At 40.9% G+C, this 27,429-nt stretch overlaps 1 protein-coding gene across 1 annotated transcript in view; it reads left to right on the forward strand.

Annotated features, from left to right (window-relative positions):
- The window catches only part of TRANK1 (tetratricopeptide repeat and ankyrin repeat containing 1), an 82,292-nt gene that overhangs the window by 21,107 nt on the left and 33,756 nt on the right, over nt 1–27,429 (forward strand). Inside the window, 7 exon segments of the mRNA XM_045005003.1 lie at nt 2,062–2,180; nt 3,804–3,887; nt 9,285–9,423; nt 10,007–10,138; nt 11,893–12,063; nt 19,292–19,453; nt 25,968–26,222. Of these exon segments, the coding sequence (XP_044860938.1) occupies nt 2,062–2,180; nt 3,804–3,887; nt 9,285–9,423; nt 10,007–10,138; nt 11,893–12,063; nt 19,292–19,453; nt 25,968–26,222 (1,062 nt within the window).

The raw sequence follows: 27,429 nt of genomic DNA on the forward strand, positions 1-27,429 counted from the left end.
CAAGTCTGGAGAAAAAGCAAATGTAGAACTGATTTTGCAATAAAAGAAAGAAGATTGATCCTGGCAATTGTCACTTTTTAACTTTAACTGCCATCCCTAGTAAAATAATAGAACAGATATTAAGAGGAACAATCACAAAATGTTTAAAAGGGAAACACAACCGAGAGCAGTATGTATCTTCCCAGACAAACTTGCTTGCCTTTTTGGACAGAATTACAAAATTGGTGGATGTAAAGAATGCAGTAAGTTTAATTCAGAATGGCTTGGAACGAATACTGTCATTTGTATTAAAAACTGACCAAAAGACTTAGCTCCAAAGTCCATTGAAAGGGAATCTTTCCATTAATTTAATGAGCCTTATAGCTTAACAATATATGCAATGAATTTAACTAAGTGTAGTCTGGAGATTTAGGGCCTAATTTTTCTGAGATTCTGAGCAACCACAGCTCCCACTGACGTCAGCTGGAGTTATGGATGCTCAACAGTTGTAACGTGGATTGTAGTGTGGTACAGTCTTAGCTAACATCTCTATTAGTGACTGGGGGAAGGAATGGCAGCATGTCAGTGAAATGTGCAGTTGCTACAAAAATGGGCTGGGTTGCAAACACAGGACAGAAAAAGTGGACCTGGAGAGTAAAATAAATATGAGCAGAAAATCTCAAAATGAGATTAATCTATAGTACATGTAAGCCAGCACGTCCCGGGAAAAATAATTAGAAATGCTCACTCAGTGGGAAGCATTAATACTAAGAGACCTGCAGTGGCAGTGAGCAGCCAATTAGACTTGCGTTTGCAATCTTATCTGGTAGCAAAGCACCTGTTCCATTTTGAGCTGCATACTCCAAGTCATGCCACAGAGCCGGAGAATAGTCCTCTACCATACTGGTGTGACACACACACACAAATTGTGACAAACTGAAGAGAATTTATAAATGAACATTACAAATGATTATGGAGCGGAGGTGATATGGAGGTATAAGCAGAACAATAAAAAGGACTGACCATGTATATCTTGGTCAAGCAAGACTTGTGGGGATATAAATTCTCCACATATATGAATGATGTAAGCACCAGGGAAGCAGAGTAATCATTTAATAATACTTAGCATTTTTATTGTATTTTCAAAGCACCATACATTAACTGATTAATTTATACAACATTCCTCTCCCCTCTCCCCCCAGCATTTTGCAGATGGGGAAGGTGAGACAGAAAGGTGAAGTGTCTTGCCTAAGGCCACAGAGAGTCAGGGAAGAGCCAAGACTAGAACTTAAGACCGGATGAATCATAATGATGTACTGGTTTCTTCCAGCCCACACAGCTTTCCTTGTCAATGAGGCAGATCAAGGAATAGCTCGAAGTAATGAAGAAAGAGAGAATTTTTGGCTTAACATCAGGAAAAACTTACAGTGAGATGTATTAAGTTGTGGAATAGTCTCCCAGAGCAAATTATAGAAACGCCTGTGATGGCAGCAGTGGGAAGAGGGGAAAAAAACACATGCGAAAGGATACTTGGCTTTTCCCATCCCACTAACTACTTATTTCTGTGGCAGAGTCAGACCCCTCTCTCCCAAGATCCTACATTCCCTCCTCCACTGTTGCTCAGTGGTCTGGTTTACAAGCTTTGCCTGAGAGATCCCAAGGGTATGCCATCTGGTTTCCAGCAATGCCTCTCTCTCACTTGCTTCGTGCACTCTCATTCCTGTTTTAGTCAGTAAGTCAGTCACTTACATCAACTTCTCTGTTCATACACATAAGTAGAAAAACTGGTGGAAGGTTTTAGATTTTCTTGGGCTTCAGAGATTTTTCAAAAGCAAATGGTTAATTTCACATTGTTCATGAAATCTGTGGCATCTTAAAATAATGCACCCTTACTAATTATTGAGTAGACATCTTACTAGTATTAGTTATGTGAATTGTATCTTCTAATTTAAAATGTTTCAATGTATTCATCACTATTGAAGAATTGACCATATGAAATGAATTGCTGTACTTGGAGAGCTCAGCTTGTAAAAGTTGCATATGCTAACCACTTTTCTTAAGCTTCTTTTTTTATTTTCTTAGGTGAAAAATATATAGCACCATATTTTCTTTCCATTTTCAAGAACATTTTGAATCAAAGATTTGATGCATTAGTTTGGCAGGTGGTAATAGAAAAATTAGCCAAGAAAGGAATGTGGCAGGTAAGTTTATTGCTGTGTCAGGAATATTAGTTAATCTGCTTATTTTTTCATATTTTTTCAATAATAAGCTTTGAATTTTCTTAAATTGCTTTTTAAATCTGAAATTATTGTTCCCCTGTGCAAATGTCTTGATTTTTAGAATTAGAAAAAATAGAAACTGAGTAGAAAATAGTTTTCTAAAATTCTCTTTCCCTTTTGAAAGGGACACAGTCAACTTCAAACACTTATTTGTTTCTTTTTGTTTATTGTGGTTACAAGACACTTCAAATGACCGTAATTGAAAGAAATTAGAGAAAAAAATATTTATCTTAGTTTGCATTTATGGTCTGTTTTACTGTTTCAGTCTTCTGATCTGTATGGGTCTTTAACCCAGCAACAGAGAAGTGGCGAACAAAAATAGGAATATATGATTGCTAAACCACAAAAACTAGTTAGAAAATTCACTAGCGGGTGTGTAGTGTCTGAAATTAATTTAATTCTCACTTTTGTTAACTGACCAGATTTGAAGTTGATGGTGGTACTTTAAATTCTGAATGATGTACTAACCATCTAGACAGATCATGTGATGCAGTGATACTCTGACTGAGGCGTGTGAGCTGCAAGTGGCTCTTTAATGTGTGTGTTCTGTGTCTCTTGGCAGCATGATATTAAAACACTGTGTGATTTAATTATTAACCAGTCAGGATGCTTTTGCTTTGTTGTTAACCAATTGTAGTTGATACAAGAATAATACTTGGTCAGTCATTTTGCTGTGAGAATGATATACATAAACTAAATATTTCCCCTGTCATACTGCTTAAATATGAATATATAGCACTATAGTAAATGAAACAATGAAGTCACACTACCGTGGCTCTTTTGGGTAATGTTGATCTCTAATTTGGCTTCTGAACCACTGAGGCAGTGTTTTCTCAAACTGGGGTCACCACTTGTGTAGGGAAAGCCCCTGGCGGGCTGGGCCGGTTTGTTTACCTGCCCTGTCCGCAGGTCCGGCTGATCACGGCTCCCACTGGCTGTGGTTCGCTGCTCCAGGCCAATGGGAGCTGCTGGAAGCGGCGTGGGCCGACGGACTTACTGGTCACCGCTTCCAGCAGCCCCCATTGGCTTTCAGTGGTGAACCACAGCCAGTGGGAGCCGCGATCGGCCGGACCTGTGGACGGGGCAGGTAAACAAACCGGCCTGGTCCGCCATGGGATTTCCCTATGCAAGTGGCGACCCCAGTTTGAGAAACACTGCACTGAGGTCTGAATAGCACTGTTTCCTGCTTCAGAGTACCAGCTGAATCTTAAGCAAACACATGTTGCCAGAGAGATGCTTTTGTCACTGAAGATGCTGGAGCATAAACACAATGGCAAATGCTGCAGCCTGTAGTGACTTGTGCCTGATGAGAAGCTCAGGTGGGGAAAAGTGTTTAATTTGGCAAAGGATTTAATGAATGAGAAGAAAAAGGAAGCTTTAGTGTTTTGAGAATCTGATAGGTCATCACAAACGATAGTAATAAAAAATTATATTTGTAGAGAGCACTCGTCAGATTTTTCCCTTTAAAGTTTGTTTAAATGCATCAACAAACATTAAAATTAGTTCCTGAATGCTTGTAGGCTCATAAATATTTGTTTTTCCTAGTCCTTGATGTTGGTGGCAGCTGAGAGAGGCAAGTTGCCGAGAAATCTGAGAGTCACTCATTTATCACTGAAGGATCTTTTTGAGGTACAGTGCTGTTGCATGTATTTTATTTAACAAGATGACTGTCTTTTCTTTTTTTCACAGTCGTTTTACTAAATGACTTAATATTCCGTGAATAAGAGTGAGCACAGATTAAACAAACAGTTTGTAAAAATATGTCATTAGTGCTGGTCAAAACATTTTGTCTGAAATTGTCCCCTTTTTTGTCAAAAATGTTAAAAAATTTTTCAATGAGCTGTATAATACACTAATTCTGTAACAAAAAATAAGAGTCTTGTTTGTATCAGCTTTGGTAACCAGCACTATACAATCAAGTTGCTAAATCAGTTGTGAGAGTGTGGCAGCTGCCTTTACCCTCAGATGACATCTCCATAGACTTGCTGTTCCCTTCCTTGTGAAATCTCACAGATTCTGCTGCATTTGAGGTCTTTCAAAGCTTTATCGCAGCAGGGAGGATCTCTATCTACATAAACTCTGCAGTCCTGATCCTGTTTTTGTTGACTTTAATAATCACGTTCCCATTTTCTTCAGCAGAGCAGGATCAGACGCTGTCCATAGGTTATCTCAGTTTCAAAGAAACCACAAGAGGGCATAATTTAACATCCCCTGTCATATGACAGGTACTAATCAATGAGTTGCAATTGCAAAGGCAAAGCAGGGGCTACAGAATCTGTTTTGAATTATGAAACTAGCCATCCATAGGTTTTCTGTTTTGTTTTTTGCTTTGTTTTGGTTTTTTTTAAAACCTAAATCAGATCACTTATGTCTCATCTAGCTGTTGTGTGCAAATTGTGCAATATGGTGTTAAAAGAGAGGATTAAAAACCTGCTGTGGAATTGTACTGAACCTGCTGTTGATGTGAGTTTTTACAGTGAGCTTATGCTTAAGGTTCTCTTTGTACTGCTGTTAAATGCCTCATCGTCAGTGGTTTGAAATCAGATATTGAAAAGTATAAGAAAATATATAAATTAGGGGACTATAAAGTAAGCTCTGTACAGCTACATTTACTGGCTAAAAGTTTAACCCCGTAGTAGGGTATATCTGATGGAATGTGACAGTTTGCCACATATCCTGTAATTCAACAGCACAGTTAGTATTTTTACTGTACATCTTTGAAACTGGGGCTGTTTTTTACTCACATTAGTGGAAAGCTGTTCCATGGATGGTGCAGGGAAGAGGAGAAGCCTTGAGGAGGAAAGGAAGGCAAAACTAAATGTAAAGATGTTTAACCACATTGGCTAATCGTAGCTTTTAGTTGCCACAGAAAAAACTTGTCTATGTTTAATTAATGTGAATGGATTAGAGGACTTTTATAAAAGGCCCATGATCTAGGAGCCATACTTCTCAGATGGACGAACTGAAGCCAACAGATAGAGAGATGCTGGTAAACCTTATAAGGCTGTGTTCCTTACTAGCACGATCGTCATTATGAAATAATACACATCATCATCATGTTCCTATTACGCCTCTGGTGTTTAGGGCAGCAACGAAGCACCTCCACTCCTGTCTGTTTCTGGCAAGTCTTTCAATGGTTCCCCAGCTGTGCCCTAGGTTTTTCAGCGCGGCTTCCACAGCAATTCACTATGCTGTTTTCGGGCAGCCTCGTTTTCGCCTGCCTTCAGATGCCCATCTTATTGCTACTCTGGTGATGGAATCGGTTTCTATCCGAAGCACATGACTAATCCATCCCCTGGCAATGATGGTGCTCAGATCTTCTTGGCTGCACTGTGTCAACAGATCTTGGTTTGAGATTGTTCTGGGCCAAAAGATACGGAGGATTTTTCTGAGGCAGGTTATATGGAATTAGACACGTCATACTTTCTCATTCCCCAGCATTCTGCACTATAAAGTAGTGTTGAAAGTATGCAGCTCTGATAAATCTTGAGTTTGGTTTTGGTGTTGTAGTTTGATGATTTCCAGACTGTGTTTAAGCTCCTGAAGGTGTTCCTGGGTTTACTGATTTTTGTTCCGGATGTCCTGACTTGTTCCACTGTCCTGGCTGATGGTGCTGCCAAAGTATGTGAATGTTTCTACATTGGTGAGAACATAATCCTCTATCCGTACTGGTGCTGGTGAGGCAATATTAAAGGTCATGATATCTGTCTTATTGCTGTTGATTTTCAGTCCCAATTTGCTGTCTGAATGCGTTGAGTCAAGTTGTTTTTTCTTGTATATGGTGTTGGGTATGTGATAGGAGAGCGACATCATCTGCGAAGTCCAGGTCTTCAGGGGATGAGAAGAGTGTCCATTTAATGCCTCTTGGCATGTCTTCTGTTGTGTGGTGCATTACCCAGTTGATGGCAGTGTTGAAGAGGATTGCAGACATGACACACCCCTGACGTACTCCTGTTTTGACTTCAAAACTGAGCTCACTGTGATCAGCACTGCATGTAAAGTTGAAATAGAAGCTTTTGATGACGTTGGTTATACAGAAAGGAATTCCATGTGCCCACAGAATGCACCATAGGCTGGTCCTGTGAATGCTATCAAAAGCCTTCTCAAAGTCTATGAAACGTATGTAGAGTTGCCGTTGCCATTCTAAGCACTGTTCTATTATGCTTCGTAGAGTGAAGATCTGGTCTGTGCATCCATGCCCTTTCCGAAAACCAGCTTGCTCTTTTCTGAGAATGGTATCAACTGCCTCTGATATATATCTTGGACTATAATCTTGCACAATACTTTGCTTGGCACAGATAAAAGTGTGATACCACGCCAGTTATTACAGACACTGAGAGTTTTTCTTCGGTATCTTCACTGTAGCTCCATTGATCCACTCATCTGGCACTTTTTCCCTTTTCCAGACTGATGTAAATAGAGGTGCCAGGATAGATGCTGCTAATTTAGGATTTACCTTGAACAATTCTGCATTCAAGTTTATCCTTGCTAGGAACTTTCCCGTTTTTTAAGGATTTGATGGCTCGAATGATCTCTTCCTTAGTTGGGGTGTCTGTGTTGATATCAAGATCTTCTTCTGCCTCCTGGAAGGCTTTCCTTCCTCTTTAGGTGGCTCCTGTTCAGCAATTCTTTGAAATGCTCTGTCCATTTCTTGTTCTTTTTTGGTTTCTCAGTGCATTTCTTGATCTTTTTTGGTTGTTAGTAGGTGTCCTTGTTTATTCCTGATGAGAGTGTTTGTTGGTGCCTGCCATTTACCACTGATAAGCTGTGTCATTTTGTAGACGGTTCCTTGTTCACCACAAGCAGCTGCATCCTCTGTTTGTGTTGCCAGATTATCAATATAATGCTGTTTGTCTGCTCTCACAAGGCATTTGACCTTCCGGTGTGCCTTGCTATACTGCCATTGGTATTTGTCCTTTAGCTTCTGGGATTTTGTGTCTAAAACTTTTTTCTTCAGGGCTTGTCTGGTTTCTGTAGCATTCCATGTATTGGGTGTAATCCACTCCTTCATTCCTTCTCTTCTGCCTGTAGCCTAGACAGTCTTCACCGCTCTGTTTATAAATTGCTGTTACTTTGTCCCAAGCAATTGTCTTGTTGATCTCCCCATCTGCATTCCCCTTCTCTTCATCAAGGTCTGCAAGTGCTTGAAACCTGTTCTTTAACTGCAGAACGAAGGCTTTCTGTATTTCAAGGAACTTTAGCTTGTCAATATCATAAGATCTATGTCCCTTGTTTGGTGGACCCACACTTCTCAGTTTTAGCTTGATGGAGGCTGTCACAAGGTGCTGGTCACTGCCAACAGCTGCACCCCTTCTCACTTTCACATCTGTCAGTGAGTATCGCCATTTGCCATTGATCATGATATGGTCAATCTGGTTCTTATCTCTGCCATTTGAGAACACAGTGTCAGCTTGTGAATTTCACGATGTTCAAATAGGGTTCCGCCGATGACTAGGTCATTCATATTACAGAAATCAACAAGCCTTTCTCCGTTTTCATTCATAGTGCCACACCCATGTATTCCCATTGCTCTTTCGTTGTTTGTGTTGTCCTTACCGACCTTGGCATTCAGGTCTCCGATGACAATAGTTAGGTCATGGCGTGATACTCTCCAACTCCGCCTGTTGTGTAAGGTAGAATTTGTCCTTTATTTCTTCATCACTGTTATAACACTGAATCAGGGTGATATTATGAGAGCTAGACTGAAAGGGAAACATAATAAGTCTGCTGCTGATGGATTTCCATTCAAGCAGGGAATGCTCCTCTCCCTTCTTCAAAAGGATGGCAACACCTTCATGGTGTTTCCATCATCCCGTCCTGAAAACAGCAGAGTTTCTTCTGAGGCTGCTGTTAATCTTCCTGATCTCATCCATCTACTCTCGCTGACACCCAGGATGTGTAAGCTGTAGCATCTCATCTCTGCTGTGACCTGAGCTAGATCCCCTGCTTCGTACGTTGTCTGTACGTTCCAAAAACCAAGTTTGGTTTTTGTCTTGGTGTTGAGCGCTTCAGTCTTCATGCCAGTGGCTTCCTTTCGGCTTTCACCACTGGCAGTCATACGGTTCATTGGCTCCTGAAGGCCATCACATACAGTTCTCCATCGCTTTTTCCGTAATGTATTTTGTGTTTTACGGGACAGGATTGTTAGCTCTGTGCCTAATTCCCAACCTGGAGAATCAGGGTATCTGTTTTGTTTGGCCCCTTCCCCACAGACCAATCTGGCATGGTTGAACCTACTAAGAGCAAAAAGCCCCTGGGGACTAAGAGCACGCAAGCTGTTCCACCATGACAAGACATGGACACCAGAGGACTGAAAGTACCCAGTGTTAAGTTTAATCTAATCCTAATACTACCAATTTTTGCTCCTGAAATTTTCCCATGGAATTTTGGTATATGTGGAAGAGTATAAAAAAATCAAGATGGAAAATTCCCAAATGTTGTTTTCCTTTGGAGGAAATAAGAGGAAAAAGTGCCTTTTTCTGCTGGAGTTTTCAGTGCTGCTTTTGTTTTTCCAGGTGTATATAGTATTTTCACTTTGGATTTTGCACAAACAGTAACTCTTGCAAATCAGAATTCTTAAACATAAATGTTGCAGATGTCTGCAATGTGTGTGGAGGCCACTATTTAAAAACCAAAAATGGGAAATAAATATAAAAAAGAATAAATAGAGATACATAATACACAATATACTCTGTGTGTGTGTGTGTGTGTGTGTGTGTGTTGTGTATGTATAATATATAAAAATAAAAAACACCTTTGGCTTGAGAGCTCTTTGTGGCAGGGTTGGAGCAGAACAGATCCCTGAACCTGGTCTGGGGCTCTAGTTGCTGCTGTAATACAAATATGTGTAATTCAATTTAATATTGGATAAGGCAAGTGGCCAATATTTATTCATTTGCTTTGCCTTTGTAACACTGAATTCCCAAGTAGTCAAAACTTTGCCTGGGCTGAAAAGGTAACAGGACTAAAAAGATGATTTCTTTCACATATGTAAAATAATCTCTCTCTCTCTTTCTTTGTTATCAGAAATATGTCCTGTTCGGCCATTATGAGAGAATGGAAAGGGTACCAGAGTTGGTGGAGTGGCTGATCACCATTGGAGCAAATGTTGGGAGCATTGGAGCGTACCCACTTCATGCAATCATCAACCTCTGTATCAAAGCAAGTGAGTGACATCCCATGTCAGTATAAAACAAAAGCAACTGTAGTCAGCCTACAGAGAATTAGCAGATAAAGCTCATATTTAACAATCTAAAGTAAACTCAGATCCAAAATATATATAATCTTCCATAGCTTTAGTCATTTTTTTTTTTTAAAGAGTAATTACTTGAACTCTGTGTCCAGTTCATGTGTACCCGGGAGTCCTGTGAGCCTAATAATGACCTCTCTTCTTTGATTCAACCCTGAAGTGTAAGTGATGTGACCATCTCCGACCCTGAAAAACCTGTCTGGGGATCAGGGTACATGTTTAATGTTTGTGGGCCAAATTCAGAGCTGCACGTGTTAGGGCAAAATTTGGTTGTTTATTTCCAACAATGCAGCTGGCACTTGACACCATTTGTTGCTTGGTATTTTACACTATGCTTTCCTCTCTGTCACCCTTAACTTTTAAAGAGAAAGTCTTTGATAGCTTGTCTGCCCACCTTTGGCAGGGGTGCGCGGGAGCAATAATACTTCCCCCTATCCTGTCCTAACAGGACAAAGTGTGCTGTTTAATAACATGTGGTTTTAATTTATAATCATTTCAGAAGGGAACCATCTTTTCACATGGCTACTGGATGAGATACCAGACTTGAAGATTAGTATCAACCAGCAAGACCAGGATGGTTGCACAGTCTTGCATGTTGCGGCCTCTCATTCCAGTGGATATCCTATGAAACGTATGTAATTCAAAATGGACTTTTTCATCAGCATGCACTTTTGTTTTTTATGGCGAAAGAAAAAAACTCCAAACATTGATATTCTTTATTTCATGCAAAGAAGGAGAATGACAAAAGACTTGCAGGCTCAATGTGCATTTATAAATATAGCAAATATAGCAGAACTTAAAATATTATAGGGCACTGCTTTGGTGGACTATTTCTTTGTCATTTTGCATAGTTATTCTGTATAAGGTCTTTTATTTTGGTTGGTGGATTAAGATTTAGCCACAACTTGCTGCAATGTATTTATATTTTTCTTGGTCCATTTATGTATTGATGCTCTCAGAAATTAAAAGAAAATTAGGCCTCGGACTAGTCTGAGTTTTTTCTCACTTGCAGAGGATAACCAAATAAAAACTTCCCTTGATGTCAGTAGCAGTGTGTCTTGGCTTAGACATGTAAACTTAGAGCTGCTTTTGTTTAGCATTCTTGTGGGGGTCAAATAGCCCTGCCATCTCTTTGGATGCTTTTATCTTATAACTATAGAAACCCAGTTTGCTTTTTATTTGCATTTCTTAATAAATCCACTGGGTGGAAACAGGAAGTAAGCGTCAGTCCTGAAGTTACCCTAGGCTTTTTGTTCATTAAACACAATGACATTCTGGGGCCTCCCTGTGTGAGTCACATTCATACTATTTAATTTAGTTTTGCTGTAGAGGAGTCACATTTCTTCTGTCACAGCTATTCCATCTGTTGCACAGCGAGCACAGTTCTTGCAAAGCAGATAATGGAAGACATTTCAGAGCCATTTTGCTGACAAAACTCAGTTAAAATAACATGAATGGCAAGGCACACATGTATAAAAGCAAGAGAACTGTGTTGAGTGTGCAAAGGTGTCTCACTTCTTCCCATCCTTTTCTTCTCCAAGTTTTGCCTGGTATTCTAGCAAGCAGGACACATACAGCGATTCAAGTTGTTAAACTTGCTGTTGTGTCTGAGGAAAGTGGAAATAATCTGATGCAGCTTTCCTAGCAATCATTTTATGCTCCTTTCACTTGCCTGGCTGGTCCTTTGATTCTCCGATGCTCCTCCTCACTGTTCTTTGACTATGATTTATAGCACGTGTTCAGCTGTTTGAGGCAAAGAGAGTACATCTCCTTCTATCAGGGTAGCACAATGCCCATCATAAGGGAATGTGACAAAATGAGACAGGCGTATAGAGCCTTGTGGTATATTAAAGATATTGTGTCAAGCATCGAATCAGAGTTTATATTTTGGGGTTTGGCCAATTGTGTTTGTTCTGCAGTGTTTTAGAGGCAGTTATATTAGGATACTAGCTTCCATTGAAGAGAATGGTAGTACTTTCATATTTATCAAAATGGAGATAATGTATGCGACAAGGCTTGTTATTAGGTAATCATATTTTTATGCCACTCCTGATACCGAAAAAACCCTAGTGACTAGCTATGGTTTCATGCTAAGTACCTTAGATACTTTTGAACATGCTTTCCTCTTTCACCAACCAACCCACCAAGCCAAAAAAACCCCAAAACATAAAACCCAACATCAAAAATACATCCCCCCCAAATCCCCAAAACAAATTGATAAAATGCATTGTTTTCTCTAAGGACCAACTCCAAGTATAACAGCTTCTATAAAATTGAGCTGTCCTTTCTTTGGTTAAAAACATTTGAAACCATGGCAGTGATTTTTCTTTCATTCTGGACAAGAGGATAGTGCTAACTCTCTACTGTATTTATTTTATGTTTCAGGTCAGATAGATAATGTGCAGATGCTCCTAAATGCTGGGGTGGACCCCACTATTCCAGACTCACAAGCAAAGTGTGCCGCAGATATCTTGAAAAAAAACAAAAACTTCAAGGCAGTAGATATAATCAACAGTCACTTAGCAAGACATGCTGCTTCCTCTAAGGAATCACCAGGTACTGATTGCTTTCCCCATTTTAAATGACATTCTTCATGTACAGAAATGTTACACTTCTCATAGGTTGTAATAGGTAAGTTTTTATAGGGTTCTTCTCTGGTGGAAGTTTATCAAAGTGTGCTAATTTTGCCACCCTGCCTCCCTTTTGTCCTCTGCATCAAGTTAGACATCTTGTCCATGTCTACAAAGGCCCCTGCTGACATTTCCAACTCCTTACTGCACCGTCCTGAAGTCTCTCTGCTCTGCCGGTGATGCCTTTTTGATGCCCTGTTGTCTGCTTCTCCCACAGCCACCTCTGTGGTTTTGTTTTTTTTTTTCAACTGCCTTTGATGCACAGAATGCCCTGTTAGCCTTGACCTGCTGAATTATTGCTTTGGCCTTGTACAGATTCCTCCTTAAGTCTTGCTGCTTCCGTGATGAATCCTAACATCATTGTTTTTATTGAATTTTTTTTTAAGTTGTTCACGTCCAAACTGAATTATTGCTGCAACTGTTGTTCATTTCACGTTCTTTCCCCTCTCTAATGTTAGTCAGCCCCTCTCATTGCCTCCTATGCAAAAAACAGTTCCCAGTCCTGAGAAACGCTTACTTATGTGCTTAGCTTTAAGCATCAGTGAGACTATTCATCTGCTTAAAGTTACATATATGCTTAAATAGTTGTAAAAACTCTTTTGGGTCATGTCTTCCTATTTATTATAAAGTGTCCACTGTGCTTCTGGGTGCTGTAGAAATGATAACCTTCAATTTTTTATAGTCCTAAAATTGCGATGGAATGAGATACAATGGCTTATCATTTGTGCCAGTTATTATGTGATGGTTTTGTGAAGCTGAGGCTAAGACTAGAGACTCGTTCTTGTTCCCTGTTATGTGTAAATGCAGCTATTGTGCCTCTGTTAGCCAGTTTTGTAGCTGATTTTTCCAAGATTGGAAATCAGTAAGACCTGTCATCAGTGAACAGGCTCAAATGCTGTTGGGAACTGCCAAATTAAATTCACTTAGATGTTTGGTTGAAGAAGACACACATAATTACGATTTTTATTTTACTAATTTTATATTGTATCTGATTAAGAGCTAACACTCTAGAGCAGTACCTTACCATTCCATAACGTTAGCAACTGGAAAGAAAACTGGATCTTTTTGACTATTCTCCTTTCAATAAAGGAAAACATCCTGACCTGTTACCTCCATCTACCAGGGAGCAAGAAGGACGATGAATTCTGCTGCTGGTATTCATAGCCTAACCCACACACTTCCTCTTCTAATCTTTTTGTACTCTTCTCATCCTTTCCTTTTTCACGTACATGTTCCAGCTGGAAGAGGAAGAGAGAGAAATGATAATGAGAGAGAAAATAAATTCAGTTGAAACTCATTACAGATTAATTGGATTGGAGACATTTGAGGAACTAGCTCCATTAGGAAGAATGTGGACAAATTGAAGAGAGTGCAGAGGAGAGCAACAAAAACAATAAAAGATTTAGAAAACCTGACCGAGGAGGAAAGGATGAAAAACCTGGGCATGTTTAGTTTTGAGAAAAGAAGACTGAGGGTGACCTGATAAGTCTTCCAATATGTTAAGGGCTGTTATAAAGAAGATGGTGATCAATTATTTTCCATGTCCACCGAAGGTAGAACAAGAAGTAATGGGATTAATCTACAGCAGGGGTCGGCAACCTTTCAGAAGTGGTGTGCCAAGTCTTCATTTATTCACTGTAATTTAAGGTTTCGTGTACCAGTAATACATTTTAATGTTTTTAGAAGGTCTCTCTCTACATCTATATTATGTAACTAAACTATTATTGTATGTAAAGTAAATAAGGTTTTTAAAATGTTTAAGAAGCTTCATTTAAAATAAAATTAAAATGCAGATCTCATCAGTTTAGTGTGATCCTTGCTGAGTTTTCCAATGTCTAGCTTGTATTTGGATACTTTAAGCTGCACACAGGCTTCTGAGTGATCATTTGTTAACCAGCTCCGAAGGGGACAGAAGACAGCTTTCATGTGTGAAAATACTTGTTCACACAGGTATGTGGATCCAAATACTGAAGCATTGCAAATGCAGTTTCCTTCAAACAGTTAAATTTCACTGGCAGGGATGTCCAGCAGGTCAGAATAGAGGCCCCATGATCTCTCTTGGTAGCTTCAAGTGCTCTCCGCAGATCCACAAACTTTGATGTCTGCAATTCTGAGCTTTTTAACTGAATGAGCTGCATTTCGAAATCTTCAACACCCATTCACTGAAAAACAAACAAATCCAAGTCGCTTTCGTTGAACTTTTCAGGTTTAATTAGAAAAGAAAGCTTGGGCCAAATCGCTGGAAATCTGTCAGAAAATTCTGATTCCAGTTCTTGCATGTACATTCCAATCTCATCGACACTGACAGCGCAACGTGTCAGTAGCTCTTTTGTGTGTTGGAAGTAGCGGAAAGTAGAAGTTTGAATATCCCAAGAAAAGTTTCACAACAAATGCTTTCCAGGCTTCATAAAGATCCAGAACCATTTGCCCTGTGCACCCTGGAGATAGAGGTTGAGTTTGTTTAGGTGAGCGGTTATATCAGTTAGAAACATGAGCTTACACAGCCATCTGTCATCATCCAGTTCGGGGTAGTTTTGTCCTTTTTCTGACAAAAAGGCCTTGATTGCATCAAAACAGTTTACAAAGCACACCAAAACCTTGCCCCGACTTAGCCACCGAATGTTGCTGTGAAGTGGGATGTCATTATAAGCATTGTCCATCTCTTCTAGCAGTGCTTGAAATTGTCTGAGAGTCAAAGCAGATTGAGCAACAAGGAAATTGACAATTCGTACCATTGTATTCATCACATTATTAAGCTCTGAATTAGAAATTTTAGCACACAGGTTTTCTTGATGGATGATACAGTGAAATTTGACTGTCGGGCGGCCAGTTTGATCTTCAAGTAACTTTACAAATCCCTTCTGTTTTCCAACCATGGCAGGAGCACCATCTGTTGTCACACAAAATTATTTTTCTGATGTCAACTCCTCGTTCTTCAAAATGGTTTACAAAACTTTCCAGTATATCTTTCCCCTTTTGCTGTGCCATGCAGGGGTTTTAGGCAACAAAGTTCCTCTTGGATTTCATCGGAAGCACAATATTTTGCAACAGCTGCCAAACGTGGAACGTCATTTATATCCACGCTTTCATCAGCTGCAACGCTAAACACTGCTGTGTCTTTTAATGCAGTCATCTGCTTTTCGTTAATGTTTTCTGCCATTTCACTTATGCATCTCTCAACTGTTCTGGCAGAGATGGGCAGTTCTTTTACTCTAGATATGATTGTATCTTTGGCAAATCATTGAACAAAACCTCCAAACTGCTCAGAAAAACTTTTTATATATTCCCCATCTGTAAACGGCTTTCCGTTTTTTGCAGTGCACTGTGCAATCTTGTAACTTTCTTCTGTAGCTTGATATTTGCCTATACATAAGCATTTAAAAACACTGCTTTGCTTCTCTGATCCTGCTACTGCCTTTTTGATCGATTCAGTCGTCTGCTTTGTCAAGAAAGGTTTTCTCGTGCTTTGTTTTGAAAATGTTGTCGAACACTTGATGTGTGACAACACTTCCATAACAGAGAGCATGAACAGCACGGTCCTTCTTTTGAATAAATCCAAATGTGTCTGTCCAAGAAGGCTGAAATGAACGGACATCTAACTTTTCTTTCTTAGGAGCTGACATTTTGTCAAATGTACCCCTCAACGTACAGTGGGGGAAAAAAATGGCGACAGAGGCCATGCACAGGGTCAGATGCAGTACGCAGTTCCATGTGGTCTGATATAAGCAGCAAACCAGGACTTAAAAATATCCCAGTGGCCTGAAACAATTTTTAAGGTGGAGGTGCTGAGCTGTGCCCCCTTGTGCCCCTGTCTGCAACCCTCACTGCCCCAGGCTGGGGCCAGTGGGCCTCAGCTGGGGGCGGCTGAAGAGCCCCGGGCCAAAGCCAGGAGCAGAGCCCTGGGCCAGTGGCTGGTACCCCAGGCCGGCAGTGGGCTGTGTGTGGCCAGTGGCCGGGACCCTGGCTGGTAGAGGACCGGCGGCCGGAACCCCAGACTGGCAGCGGGCTGAGCAGGGCCGGCAGCTGGTATCCCAGGCCGGCAGCAGGCTGAGCGCGGCCAGGACCCCAGCTGGCAGGGGGCTGAGTAGGGCTGGCAGATGGAACCTCAGACTGGCAGCGGGCTGAGTGGGGCCGGCGGCTTGTATCTCAGGCTGGCAGCGGGCTGAGCGCGGCCGGGACCTCAGCTGGCAAGGGGCTGGCGTCTGGAACCCCAGACTGGCAGCTGGCTGAGCGGGGCCGGTGGCCGGGACCCCAGACCGGCAACGGACTGAGCAGGGCTGGCGGACGGAACCCCAGGCTGGCAGCGGGCTGAGCGGCTCAGACCCGTGAATCAGACCCGTGCTAAGTACAGAACCTGACTTGAGAGGCTTAAAATACAAACAGTAGTTCCAATAAAACACTTCAAAACTCTCTGAAGCATTTCTTTTAAATGACCACTTCCCCAATTCTTGGGGGAAGAAGAGACACATGATAAGGAATTATTACCTGCTGGTAATTATTTATTGTATTTCTTTCCTTACCTTCCTCCTCCTCCCACCATCCCAAGTATATGATCTGTATCAGTTTTGGAAGTAGAGTTGAGCTATTTATACAAGCAATGTCAAGCAGTCCTTTTTTAGTCAGCTTACTTGCTGATAGGTGGGGACCCAATGCTGTTGGTCAGGATGTTTTCCTATATAGGCTGGAAGAAGAGAAGGATGGTGGTCGTCCTCACTAAAGTGTATTGATAATGGTTTTGCTAAACAAAAGTTGGCAAAAAAAATTAGGAATAAAGGTGGGGGACAATTTACATTTTTCCAGAAAAACAAAAAAGTTGGTTTTGTGTTTTGTTTTTGATGAAAACACTTTGTTTTAGGGCTGTTGATTAATCACAGTTAACTCACACGATTAACTAGCTAAGATAGACAAGTTTGTTTACATTTACGGGAGATAATGCTGCTCGCTTTCTATTTACAACGTCACCTGAAAGTGAGAACAGGTGTTCACATGACACTTTTTTGTAGTTGGCATTGCAAAGTATTTGTGCCAGTAATGCTAAACCTTCGTATGCCCCTTCATACTTCTTCCACCATTCCAGAGGACATGCGTTAATTAAAGTTGTGAGTGAACTCCTTGGAGGAGAATTGTATGTCCCCTGCTCTGTTTTATCTGCATTCTGCCATATAGTTCATGTTATGGCAGTCTTGGATGATGACCCAGCACATGTTTGTTTTTAAGAACACTTTCACTGCAGATTTGACAAAAAGCCAGGATGGTACCAATGTGAGATTTCTAAAGATAACTACAACACTTAACTCAAGGTTTAATAATCTGAAATGCCTTCCAAAATCTGAGAGGGATGAGGTGTGGAACATGCTTTCTGAAGTCTTAAAAGAGCCAACACTTGGATGCAGAAACTACAGAACCCAAACTGCCGAAAAAGAAAACCAACCTTTTGCTGGTGTCATCTGACTCAGATGATGAAAATGAACATGCACCGGCCTGCACTGCTTTGCATCATTATCTAGCAGAACCCATCATCTACATGGACGCATATCTTCTGGAATGGTGGCTGAAGCATGAAGGGACATACGAATAGGACATCTGGCACATAAATATTTTGCGACGCTGGCTACGACAGCGCCACGTGAATGCCTGTTTTCAGTTTCAGGTGACGTAAGCCAGAAGCGCGCAGCATTATCTCCTGCAAATGTAAACAAACTTGTTTGAGCGATTTGGCTGAACAAGAAGTAGGACTCAATGGACTTGTAGGCTCTAAAGTTTTACGTTTTATTTCTGAATGCAGATTTTTTGGGAGTACATAATTCTACATTTGTAAGTTCAACTGTCATGATAAAGAGATTGCACTACAAGACTTGGTGAATTGAAAAATACCTATTTTGGTTTTTACAGTGCAAATATTTGTAATAAAAAATAAATACGAAGTATATAGTGCTCACTTTATATTCTGTGGTGTAATTTAAATCAGTATATTTGAAAATGTAGAAAACATCCAGAATATTTAGATAAATGGTATTCTTTTGTTTGTTAATCACAATTAATTTTTTAAATCACTTGACAGCCCTACTTTGTTTCAAAAATTTTGACCAGCTCTGATTTTAATGGATGATGTATGGCTAACTCCCTTGCATTGCTCTGAAATTCTTAACTACTGCATTCAGTAACACAAAAAAGAATAGCAAAGTTTAGTATCACAATAAAACTATTGTCTACACCAAAGTGGTGGAGCTAGAATTAAGTTTGCACAGCACAAAGCACTTGTCACCATGCTCGAACTTTGAAATGCATTTTTAAAATGTTTTTAATCACAATTCAGAAATAGAGGAGACATGTCTCAGCTCTGACCTGGGCAGAGTCAGTCATGGCTTGAGCCTACCTCAAAGCCTGTGTATATAGATCTAATGTAGTGCCCTGGGTTTTACTTTCACATGCGTCTCCTCTATCTCTAGTTCCTGGAAAAGTGGTCCCTACATTTCTCTCTCTCTATTATTGTCTTCCCTGGCCCTATGCTGGTGGCTTCAGAATGAAAAGATCAACTTAATTCCTCCAGCCTGGGTTGTAGTAACAATGGGCATAAGTTTATTGAGCTGAGGTCCTATATGATCCACTGTTTGGTCCAGGGTTGCCTGTTCCACTCAAAAATTTCTTTTCCATTTGCCTTGGCACTTTTACACCTCATTCCCTTTCTGAAGGGCGTGGTTCTGAATGGCAGGGTTTTCTGGGCTTAGTGCAGGAGTAGGCGAGCTGCGCCTTAGTTGCTGCTTTGTGACAAACTGTCTGACCTCCCTTCTGGATCTCCTGGAAGATGACTAGCTTTCCCGGGCTGTCCCTAGCTGTCATTCTTATATGGTCTGTCATGTGGACAAACGTACATTCCGCAAAGCTGCTGGCAAACTCATGCTGAGTCTGGACTTTTGTTTTTAGGACATTTGTTAGCTAATGTAAACCACGCAGTGATTGTCCATTATCCTGAGCATGGGATAAATTGGGAGGTATTACATTACTATGTTTTTATTTTAAAAAATGTGTTTTTTTTATCCATGTTAGCACTCCAGAAGCTGCCAATAAAATGTATTGTATAATTATATTTCCCCCCCCCCCCCCCCCGCAACAAATAAGTAACAGGATTACCAATTTCAGTGATATTTTTTCAGGGAGGAGTGAAAGCAAAGCCTTGGTTAATGAAATCAACTCTCTTCTGGATGCTTTTGAGCAGTTCTTGATGTTTTGCAGTCCTGAAAACCAAGCACAGCATAAAAATTTGTTGAAGCATGAGACGGTTCAGAGGTTTCTGAAGCTTTTGTCTACTGTAAAAGGTAAAGTGAATTCCCATCTCTCCCCTTCACAAACTTAATAGATGTGAAAAATATATTTGATGTTAACACACAGAGTGCTTTCCACGAGTATCTGTAACAGAGAAATAATTGCAGAAAAAATATTACTTCCTATTCTTGTTGGAGGGTTTTGCCTTTTTTAATTTAAACTTTTTGAAGACTACAGAAACAAAAAAAAAACCTCAGTACACTGAAAAGATACTTAAATTTATACAGTCATTATTAATGCCATGGCAAAAGAATGTAAACATACCAGGTCTGTTCTTTTATGATTTTAACTACTGTGGTGTTTGTTGTGTGTGGTTTTTTTTTTTTTAATTTTGACATGGGGAAAGGGCCAATGCATGATTCTGTGTATACTAGTTCCAAATATAATCTAAAAGGTGTTGTTTTAATAATTATATCATGTCTGTGCCATGTTACATCATAACTGCATTAATGCATCTATGTGCAATAAGTATTAGTATATTTTCCACCACTTTGTCATCAATGTAAATTACCTTAATCAAAGCTTCATTTGACAGTTTTTTCAATCATACTGAATAAACTGGAGGTGCGTTAGCATTCCATTTTCTGCCTATTAAACATTGTGCTTTTAATGACCCGTTAGTACCTATTCCAGGGTGTTTGCTGGAAGATTTAATTTTATTCTAATTCCAATATACTGACTTTGGAGAGGGGCAGATCTTTGTATTCAGAACTGCAGAAAGACTTATGCATATATTCTGCTTTTTATGGCAGGTTCTGGCAAGAAAAAATTACATAGGACAGGTGAGCTGATGGTTGGTAGCATCTCCAGTATTTTCTGTGGTTAACTAAACTTGCTTAATGTTAGACGCTCTGGTATGAACCCTGTTTAAGATGCACATCTCATTTTTTTCTTTAAAAATGTATAAATGTATCAACCTCAACAAGGAAGAAGTGTGCGCCGTTGCCATTTTGTTGTGACACTGAGAATGTCCACACTTTGAGCTGGATGTGCAATTACCAGCTCAAGGAGGCATACCCACAAGGGCTCTGATCGAACTAGTGCGCTAAAAATAGTAGGGTAGCCACGGCAGGAGGGGCTAGCTGCCGAAGTATGTGCCTAGTACATACATGTACTTGGGGTATGACAGCTTGATCAGAGTGGTCATGGGTATGTCTCCTTGAGCGGGGATTTACACCCCCGCAGCTCAAAGTGTAGATTTATACTCTGCGAACGTTTCATGTGAGCATTAGAAGTAGCAGCCTCTAAGGAGAAATAACTCCACTGCAATGCCTGATCCTGGAAAGCGGGTTTGATAGTATTACAGAATCTTTTCTACCAGTTCAGATACAGGTCAACGGTCATTTTATATGGCTAGCCATTGTTGTAAAAGGGATTTCTCGAGCAGAGAGAAGAACTGAAAAAAAGTTAGGATTCGTACATCATTTTGAATACAAGTTACCATATTTTCAGGGTGCTTCCTTTCTTGAGAAAACTGTTTGTAACTTCGTTTAGGGTAAAGAAAGAGAAGCTCTTTGTGGAGGGAAGCCTGTCTAAACACCCTCCCCTGAAGAATGGTAAAAGCTTTTCCCATGGATGTTTGAGTGAGGTACATATTATCAGTCTGTTTTAAATGAACTTGCTTTTGTTTATCTGGTGTGCAGATGAAGTCTCAGAGTTGTAAACCCAACAATCATTTACCCACAGAAAGTATTTTACATACATATTGAAACCAACCTACAGGTGAAATGTGTATGCTTTTTGGCATTACCACAGTGAAGACTGAACTCAGAGCTTGAGTATTTTCCCACTGAAACACAAAAAACAATGGCTATGGGAGCGGTCGCCAAGCCCTGTTGATTATGTCTGGAACGGAAGGGGAGTTGCATTGACTCCCTTTCTCTAAGTACCTGACCCAAAACACATTGAAGTCAATGGAAAGACTCCCATTGATTTCAGTGGACTTTGGATCAAGCCCTAAATGACTAGGATTTAAGGAGAGTAGGTGGGACTCTTGAGAATAAAGCAGTGGAATAGAGAAGACACATTTCAGGCAGGAGGAGAGTGAACCTAGGATGCAATTTAAAGGCTTAAGGGGGGGAAAGGTGTCATGGTGCTAGGAAGCCACTTTCTGCTCACCTCCACCTGCTTAGCCATAGCAGAGAGGGCCAAAGATGCCAGGGAGGATGGAAAAAGTTGGTGAGGATTGACAGGAGATGGTGCTTCCACTGTAAGGTTGTGCACACTTGTAGGAGCGCAGCTGTCACTATCCTCGTGGCAGGGAATATAGAGCTGCTCTTCTCCCCTGCTGGCTCAGTGCACCTCCCCCATCTTCTGTCTTTTTTTGTGGGGGTGGGGACAGCAAGGCACCCATTCCATATGTTCTCCCTTGTCCACCTGCCCCAGTTATGTAAGCCCTACCCCACCATACGTGCAATTGCCGGACTTTCCTCAGTACCAACAACCCTGTCCTCAGAAGCTGCTGACTCACTCTCAGGTGCTCCCCTACCTCACCTTTCCTTCCCGGTGACACTTAAGAGAAATATCCTGGATTCTGCTTTTAGAAATCTGGATCCTTCAGGCTAGAGAGTTCTGGCTGGGCTCCTGCTTTGAATAGAAAGGGGTGTTGGCTGTGTCACCTGCTTATCGAACAGTGTTGTTGTCTGAATGATGTCATGCTTCCTTTGAGCTCTCGCGCTCCTGTTGGCCCTCTCCAGGCCACGTAGGTTGCTCTAAACCACATGCTGGGTCTAGAAGGGATGAGTGGAGGTGCGTGCTCTGAGGGACTTTTCTCTTCAGTCCCCTCCCACCACAGCTGCTATGGGGAGCCAGCACTTCCGCTCACAGGCAGACAGATGTTCTAGTTGAACTTGAGTTTCTCACGACCTTGCTGTCTGCTGATCCCTGGATGTGGGGAGTTCACAGCCTGCCAGGCCTCCGTCCTCTGCCAGGTCATGGCTACCAGATCAGAACAATCCTGAGGCGTGGCTCAAGAGTCAGACTGACCATGGCTGGTGGCTCAGCCCACATAGTGCTGGGCTTGCAAGGAGTGCTGGTCTCCACATGCCATCTTCACCGCGATGCCTCTGCATCAGGTATGTCCATCCTGGCAGAGGTTGGGTTCACAAACTGCCCCAGGTTCCCTGAGATATCCTTGACAGATCCCTGTTTTACAGGTCCCCAAAGTGATAGCTTTATGGCAGGCATGGAGGTGCCTTCTAGCCCAGCTCTAAGATGGTACCTACCAAGTTTATTTCTGATGCTGCGAATAGCATCTTGCCACCTGTCTCTGAATTTCCCCAGGGGGCAAAGCAAAATATAGAACTGTTAGCCCTCCCAGGAATATCACATGTCCCCCTAAAGCTCAACACCTGGCTAACAGCTGCTTTCTAAAAGATAAAAGCATTTTTAATTTTTCTTCCCTTCTGCAGCATTTCGCAAACTTTGGAACTCAGTGCTGGGGAGGTGATATGCTGGGATACTATAGGGGTGAGAGGTGGTGGATCATGGTAGTTTTTCAGTATAAGGATAATGGGATTTAAAAATGGGAAATTTTTCATCTTTACAAAAGCTAGAAACTTAACATTTAATCGAACCATTTTCTATCTTGATCTTAGAAAGCTGTGCACATACTATGGCTGTGTGCTGGGTGTGTGTGTGAGGGAACGCTGCTTGGCAAGCAGTCAGTCAGACCAGAAAGGGAATTTGGTGATGGGAATGCTACAAAGGCTCTGCTACTCTAACTGGGTAACCCCCAGCATGTTTTGAAATGTATTGTTGTAAATATGAAAGCCTGTAAGGGAGTTGCGATTAAAAGGGCATTTAAAGGTTATCAGTTGTAATCAGAAAAAGGTGAGTAATCCCTGGTCTACTCTTTAGCTGTCTAGCTTTTCATGCTTCACTCATGACCGTGCCACTGAGTTTCTACTCTACTCTTCTTCTTCACCCAGATTTTCAGGATACTAACTCTTTCATTTTTATAGAATCTTTCCATTGTGCCTAGTCTCCTTCTGAGTAGGTTCTTTCTAAATTCCCCCCCCCCTTTTTTTTTAAATTCCAAAAAGAGTCAAAGACTTTCGAGATTTGTGAACGTTACAGTAAAATTTTTCTCAGAAAAGAGAGAGCATAAAAATGATGGCATTTTCTTATTCAACAGAGCTGCACCCTGTGTCAAAGTTGTGTATACTGCCTTTAGTGACAAAAATAAGTGTTAGAATTGTCAAGCCAACCGAGCAAAAAGAAACTGTGTTTTTGTTCTGGCTTACAGCAGAACTATTTAAATTAGTTTCTGCCGTAGAGAAAATTTTTGCCCGCAGTTACACCAGAGCAATCCAATTAAAGAACTTGTAGACAACTGAGTTGCACAGTTGAAACTGAGAGCAGAATTTAGTCTGCGGAATCTTTTATTCAGATCTTTCTGAGCTGGCAGTCAGAAGACTCATGTATGTACTTGTATAAACTCGGCAAATTTGATCTGGAAATAATTGGTGGATGGCAAACACGGAATCCCATGTTGCTATTTTGTTTAGAGTCACTCTTCAGAATAGAACTGTGTTAAGATCCAAATCCAGAGCCTGGGTCCTGGACTAAGCAGATGTATGGAAGAGGGGGATGAAGTAGTCTGCCTGGCCCCAATGGGAATGGAGAGGACAGGAATGTGTTTGCTGCAGCAGCCTTGCTTCCTGACTCACCTGTGCCCTTTTCTTTCTCACTGCTGCACAGGGAGTTTGAGTGGTGCAGAACCACCCCAGTTCCATTGCTAAGGGAGCTGGGTTTTGCCCTAAGTGTCTATGTCTGGTAAATTGATCTCTCTGTTAGAGACAAAGGGTAGTCCCTCTGGCCACAGCTGCGATGAGCCTGCCCTAAGAAAAGTTGAAGTTCATTAGCATAGTCACACTTTCTGCTGGGGGAAGCTTAGAAGCCAGTAAGATAAATGGTGTCCTCAGGATGAAAAGGGTCCAGAAGAGTGCAGCTGTTGAGGTTTGTTTCAGAAAATCGAGGGATGAGAGCAGGAGAATAAAAGCTCTTTTATTCCCATGAATTTAGTCCTTTTGATAAAAGTGCCAGACTGAGAGCCTCAGAGACAAAGGTCCTTTAACAGATATAGCAGAGGCAGCAGCACTGCAGACTTCTCAATACTGCCTCACCAAAGTGCCTCAGCCCTTTCCAGGAGACCATCACCTTTAGGACTAAAAGTGTAGTTCACTCTTCATGTCTTTATGAATCCGTGGACTCTACTGGTTGTGAGTTAGTGACAGTTGTGGCGATATATTTTGTCATGTGCACACTCCTGTCCATTAAGACATGGATGGAGACCAACTCACTTCTCACAGGGAGCCAAGCAGCTTCTGGTGATACATGTTGTTAAGCAAAGTAGAATTCTTTTTGTAAAGCGGTAATAACACTGTTCTGACTTGGAAACAATGAGTCTGTGTCTGCCTTCACTTTGTGTTTAGTTTTTCTTGATTTTTTGTATTGATCAGTGTTCAGGTCTCCCTTCCATTTTGGAGGGTTATTTAAATCCAATCTAATTGGTCCAATTCTATCTGGCTTTACCTGCTATCTGATTTCAGTATAGGAAGCCCCCTCTGTATTCAGTACCCTTGTATTTAGATTGAGACGGTTTAATAGCAAAGGTGCTTTACTTGTAACCCTTTGGTTCTCCTCCAAAGGCTCCTGCATTAACTAATCTTTAATAGTCAAGATTCCACAGGTGCATATTTGGTGCCTGATGAAGATTCCTTTCCTGACACCGATAGTTGTTCTGAAACTGAAGGTCTTCTCTTCAAGTGTCAAGAACTTGCACTATTGGGACAATTAGATGGAGTTGCTCTCTGATTTTGCATTCTCTATCTGTACCACGTCCAGTCAGTTCTCTCATGCTTTGTGAGAAGGTTTGAGGTATCTGGAGCATCATTGTGGTTTACAACTCACCTCCCATTCAGGGAATAACAACCTGAGTTACTGCTTTGCCGTTTTCCAGGAATGGGAATTGTCTGATTGGTAGTTTTGAGTTATCCAGTGATTTCTTGTTTCCTTGAGGTACTAAAGTAGTAACTCATTTACCACTAGTTTGTGAAGTCCTTTATGAAGTCCTAAATCTTCTGTCTTGAAAAAATATGGTCAAACTGCAGCTTTATCATGTAGTTGATGGCCTTCTAAGGGTGGCCTTTGTTATCAGGATCTCAAACCAGATGTTCATAATAGTCCCTTCTGGCCTTAAAATCTATGAATCTAAGAAACTCCATTATTTAAATTAAGGTTACTTAGATTTTTTTAAGCCTCCTAAGCTGATCTCAGAAAAGAACCTTTTTGCTTGCCTAAGGTAGCATTGATTTTGTTTTTGTTTTTCCCCTCATGGTGCTGGATATAGAGTATTAATGCAAGACTGCCAGTTACATATACTGTATTTTAATGGGGTTTTGTATTTTTTTTTCCAGTCAGTGATTCTGGAATCAGTTTGCATTGGTCATTATTTTATTGCTACCCTGCTTCTATTTAATTATCTTTTGCTTTGCTTCCTTGCAGAAATTCCTGAAGAAATGGTTTGTGACATTTATGATACCTGTGCTAGCAGTTTCATAAAGCTTTTGTTGGAGAAGCAAATGTGGCATGAAGTTTTGCTATTGCTAACACGGAAAGCCAACGGGGAAATGCCATCATGTGGTGGACTCATCAGAAACTGCAGTCTTCCGGATCTCAACATTGGCAGTGTTATCAAACAGGTGGACAGATTGGATAAGCGACGGGTGCATCTCGTAAGATGCTTGCTAGAAAGAGGAGGTGAAAACTCACAGATATTAAAATGTCCTAGAAGATTTGAAACTTCTGTTTGCTGACTGAAACAGATTATTTTAGAAATATCACAACCTGCCTCTTCTGGCCCAATGTAAATGCAGTAGCTGTTTTATTAAAGGCTTGATTCTATCCCCTCTATTGATTGTGGAGTAAGCTACTACTCAGCTTGAGTAAGTGTGGCAGAATCTGATCTGAAATGGATATAGGATTGTATTTGGCGGGGAAATGGTCAAGCATTATTTTTTGCCTTAAGCTTTGCTTGATTTTTTTTATTGTATTTTATTTATTTATTTTACTTCCTCATTCCCTTTCCTCTATTTCTTCCTGCTTAAAAGAGCAGAACTGACATTTTTGCCTTTGTGTGTCACAGTTGCTTTAGCTATTCACTTCTTGGGAGGCTCTTCATGCAGACACTACCACACTTATCCATTTTTAAGTTTCCACTTTAAATCTGAATGGGAAATGAGTTTTTCCTCACTTTGGGTGAGGAGAACTGTAAAGAGCTTGTGTTCTTTGTTCTGAATGTAAATAGGCACAGTTAACCTCACCTTGGACCCCCATATTATTTTCCTTAAGGTTTTTCATGGCAAAATGCGCGCGCGCGCACACTCTCTCTCTCTCTCTCTCTCTCTCTCTCTCTCTCCCCCCGCACCCCACCTTCCTATACAGTATTCTAGGTGTTTTAAGGTAGGCATGAAGACAAGTTCCATTCTCCAAAGAGTGTTCAGTGCAAGTAGCTGAAGCTTTAAAGAGAGAGAAAAGAGATGAAATGGCCATTGTGGCTCACCAGATATGAGGGCTTTTGGAGAAGAGGAGCAGTTACTGGTTGTGACACTCTGGGATCTGTTCTGTTTTAGTCCTTTTCTTCTGCTAGGTTTGGAAATCAGGATTACTCTGACATGTTCCCCCCAACCCCCCTCGACCGAAGCAGTGGGGATAAATTAATATTTTTAAAAGGGGAGGGAGGAAGTAGTCTTAGTGTGTACCACTAATGTGTACAAGCAGCGCTATAGTTCTGTATATGTCTGAAGCCAGAAGAATTCACTTCAAGTATTTGACTTCTACACTGATTTACTGAAACAGGTATGTTGAGGGAAATCCTGGCCTTTATATTTGAAGAGAGAAGTTGTTTTTAACTTAGCTCAGTTTTGGGAGAGTTCATATGAGGTTGGCTTAATATTTGAATTTCCTT

Source organism: Mauremys mutica, chromosome 2 (assembly GCF_020497125.1).
Source record: "Mauremys mutica isolate MM-2020 ecotype Southern chromosome 2, ASM2049712v1, whole genome shotgun sequence".
Lineage (NCBI taxonomy): Eukaryota > Metazoa > Chordata > Testudines > Geoemydidae > Mauremys > Mauremys mutica.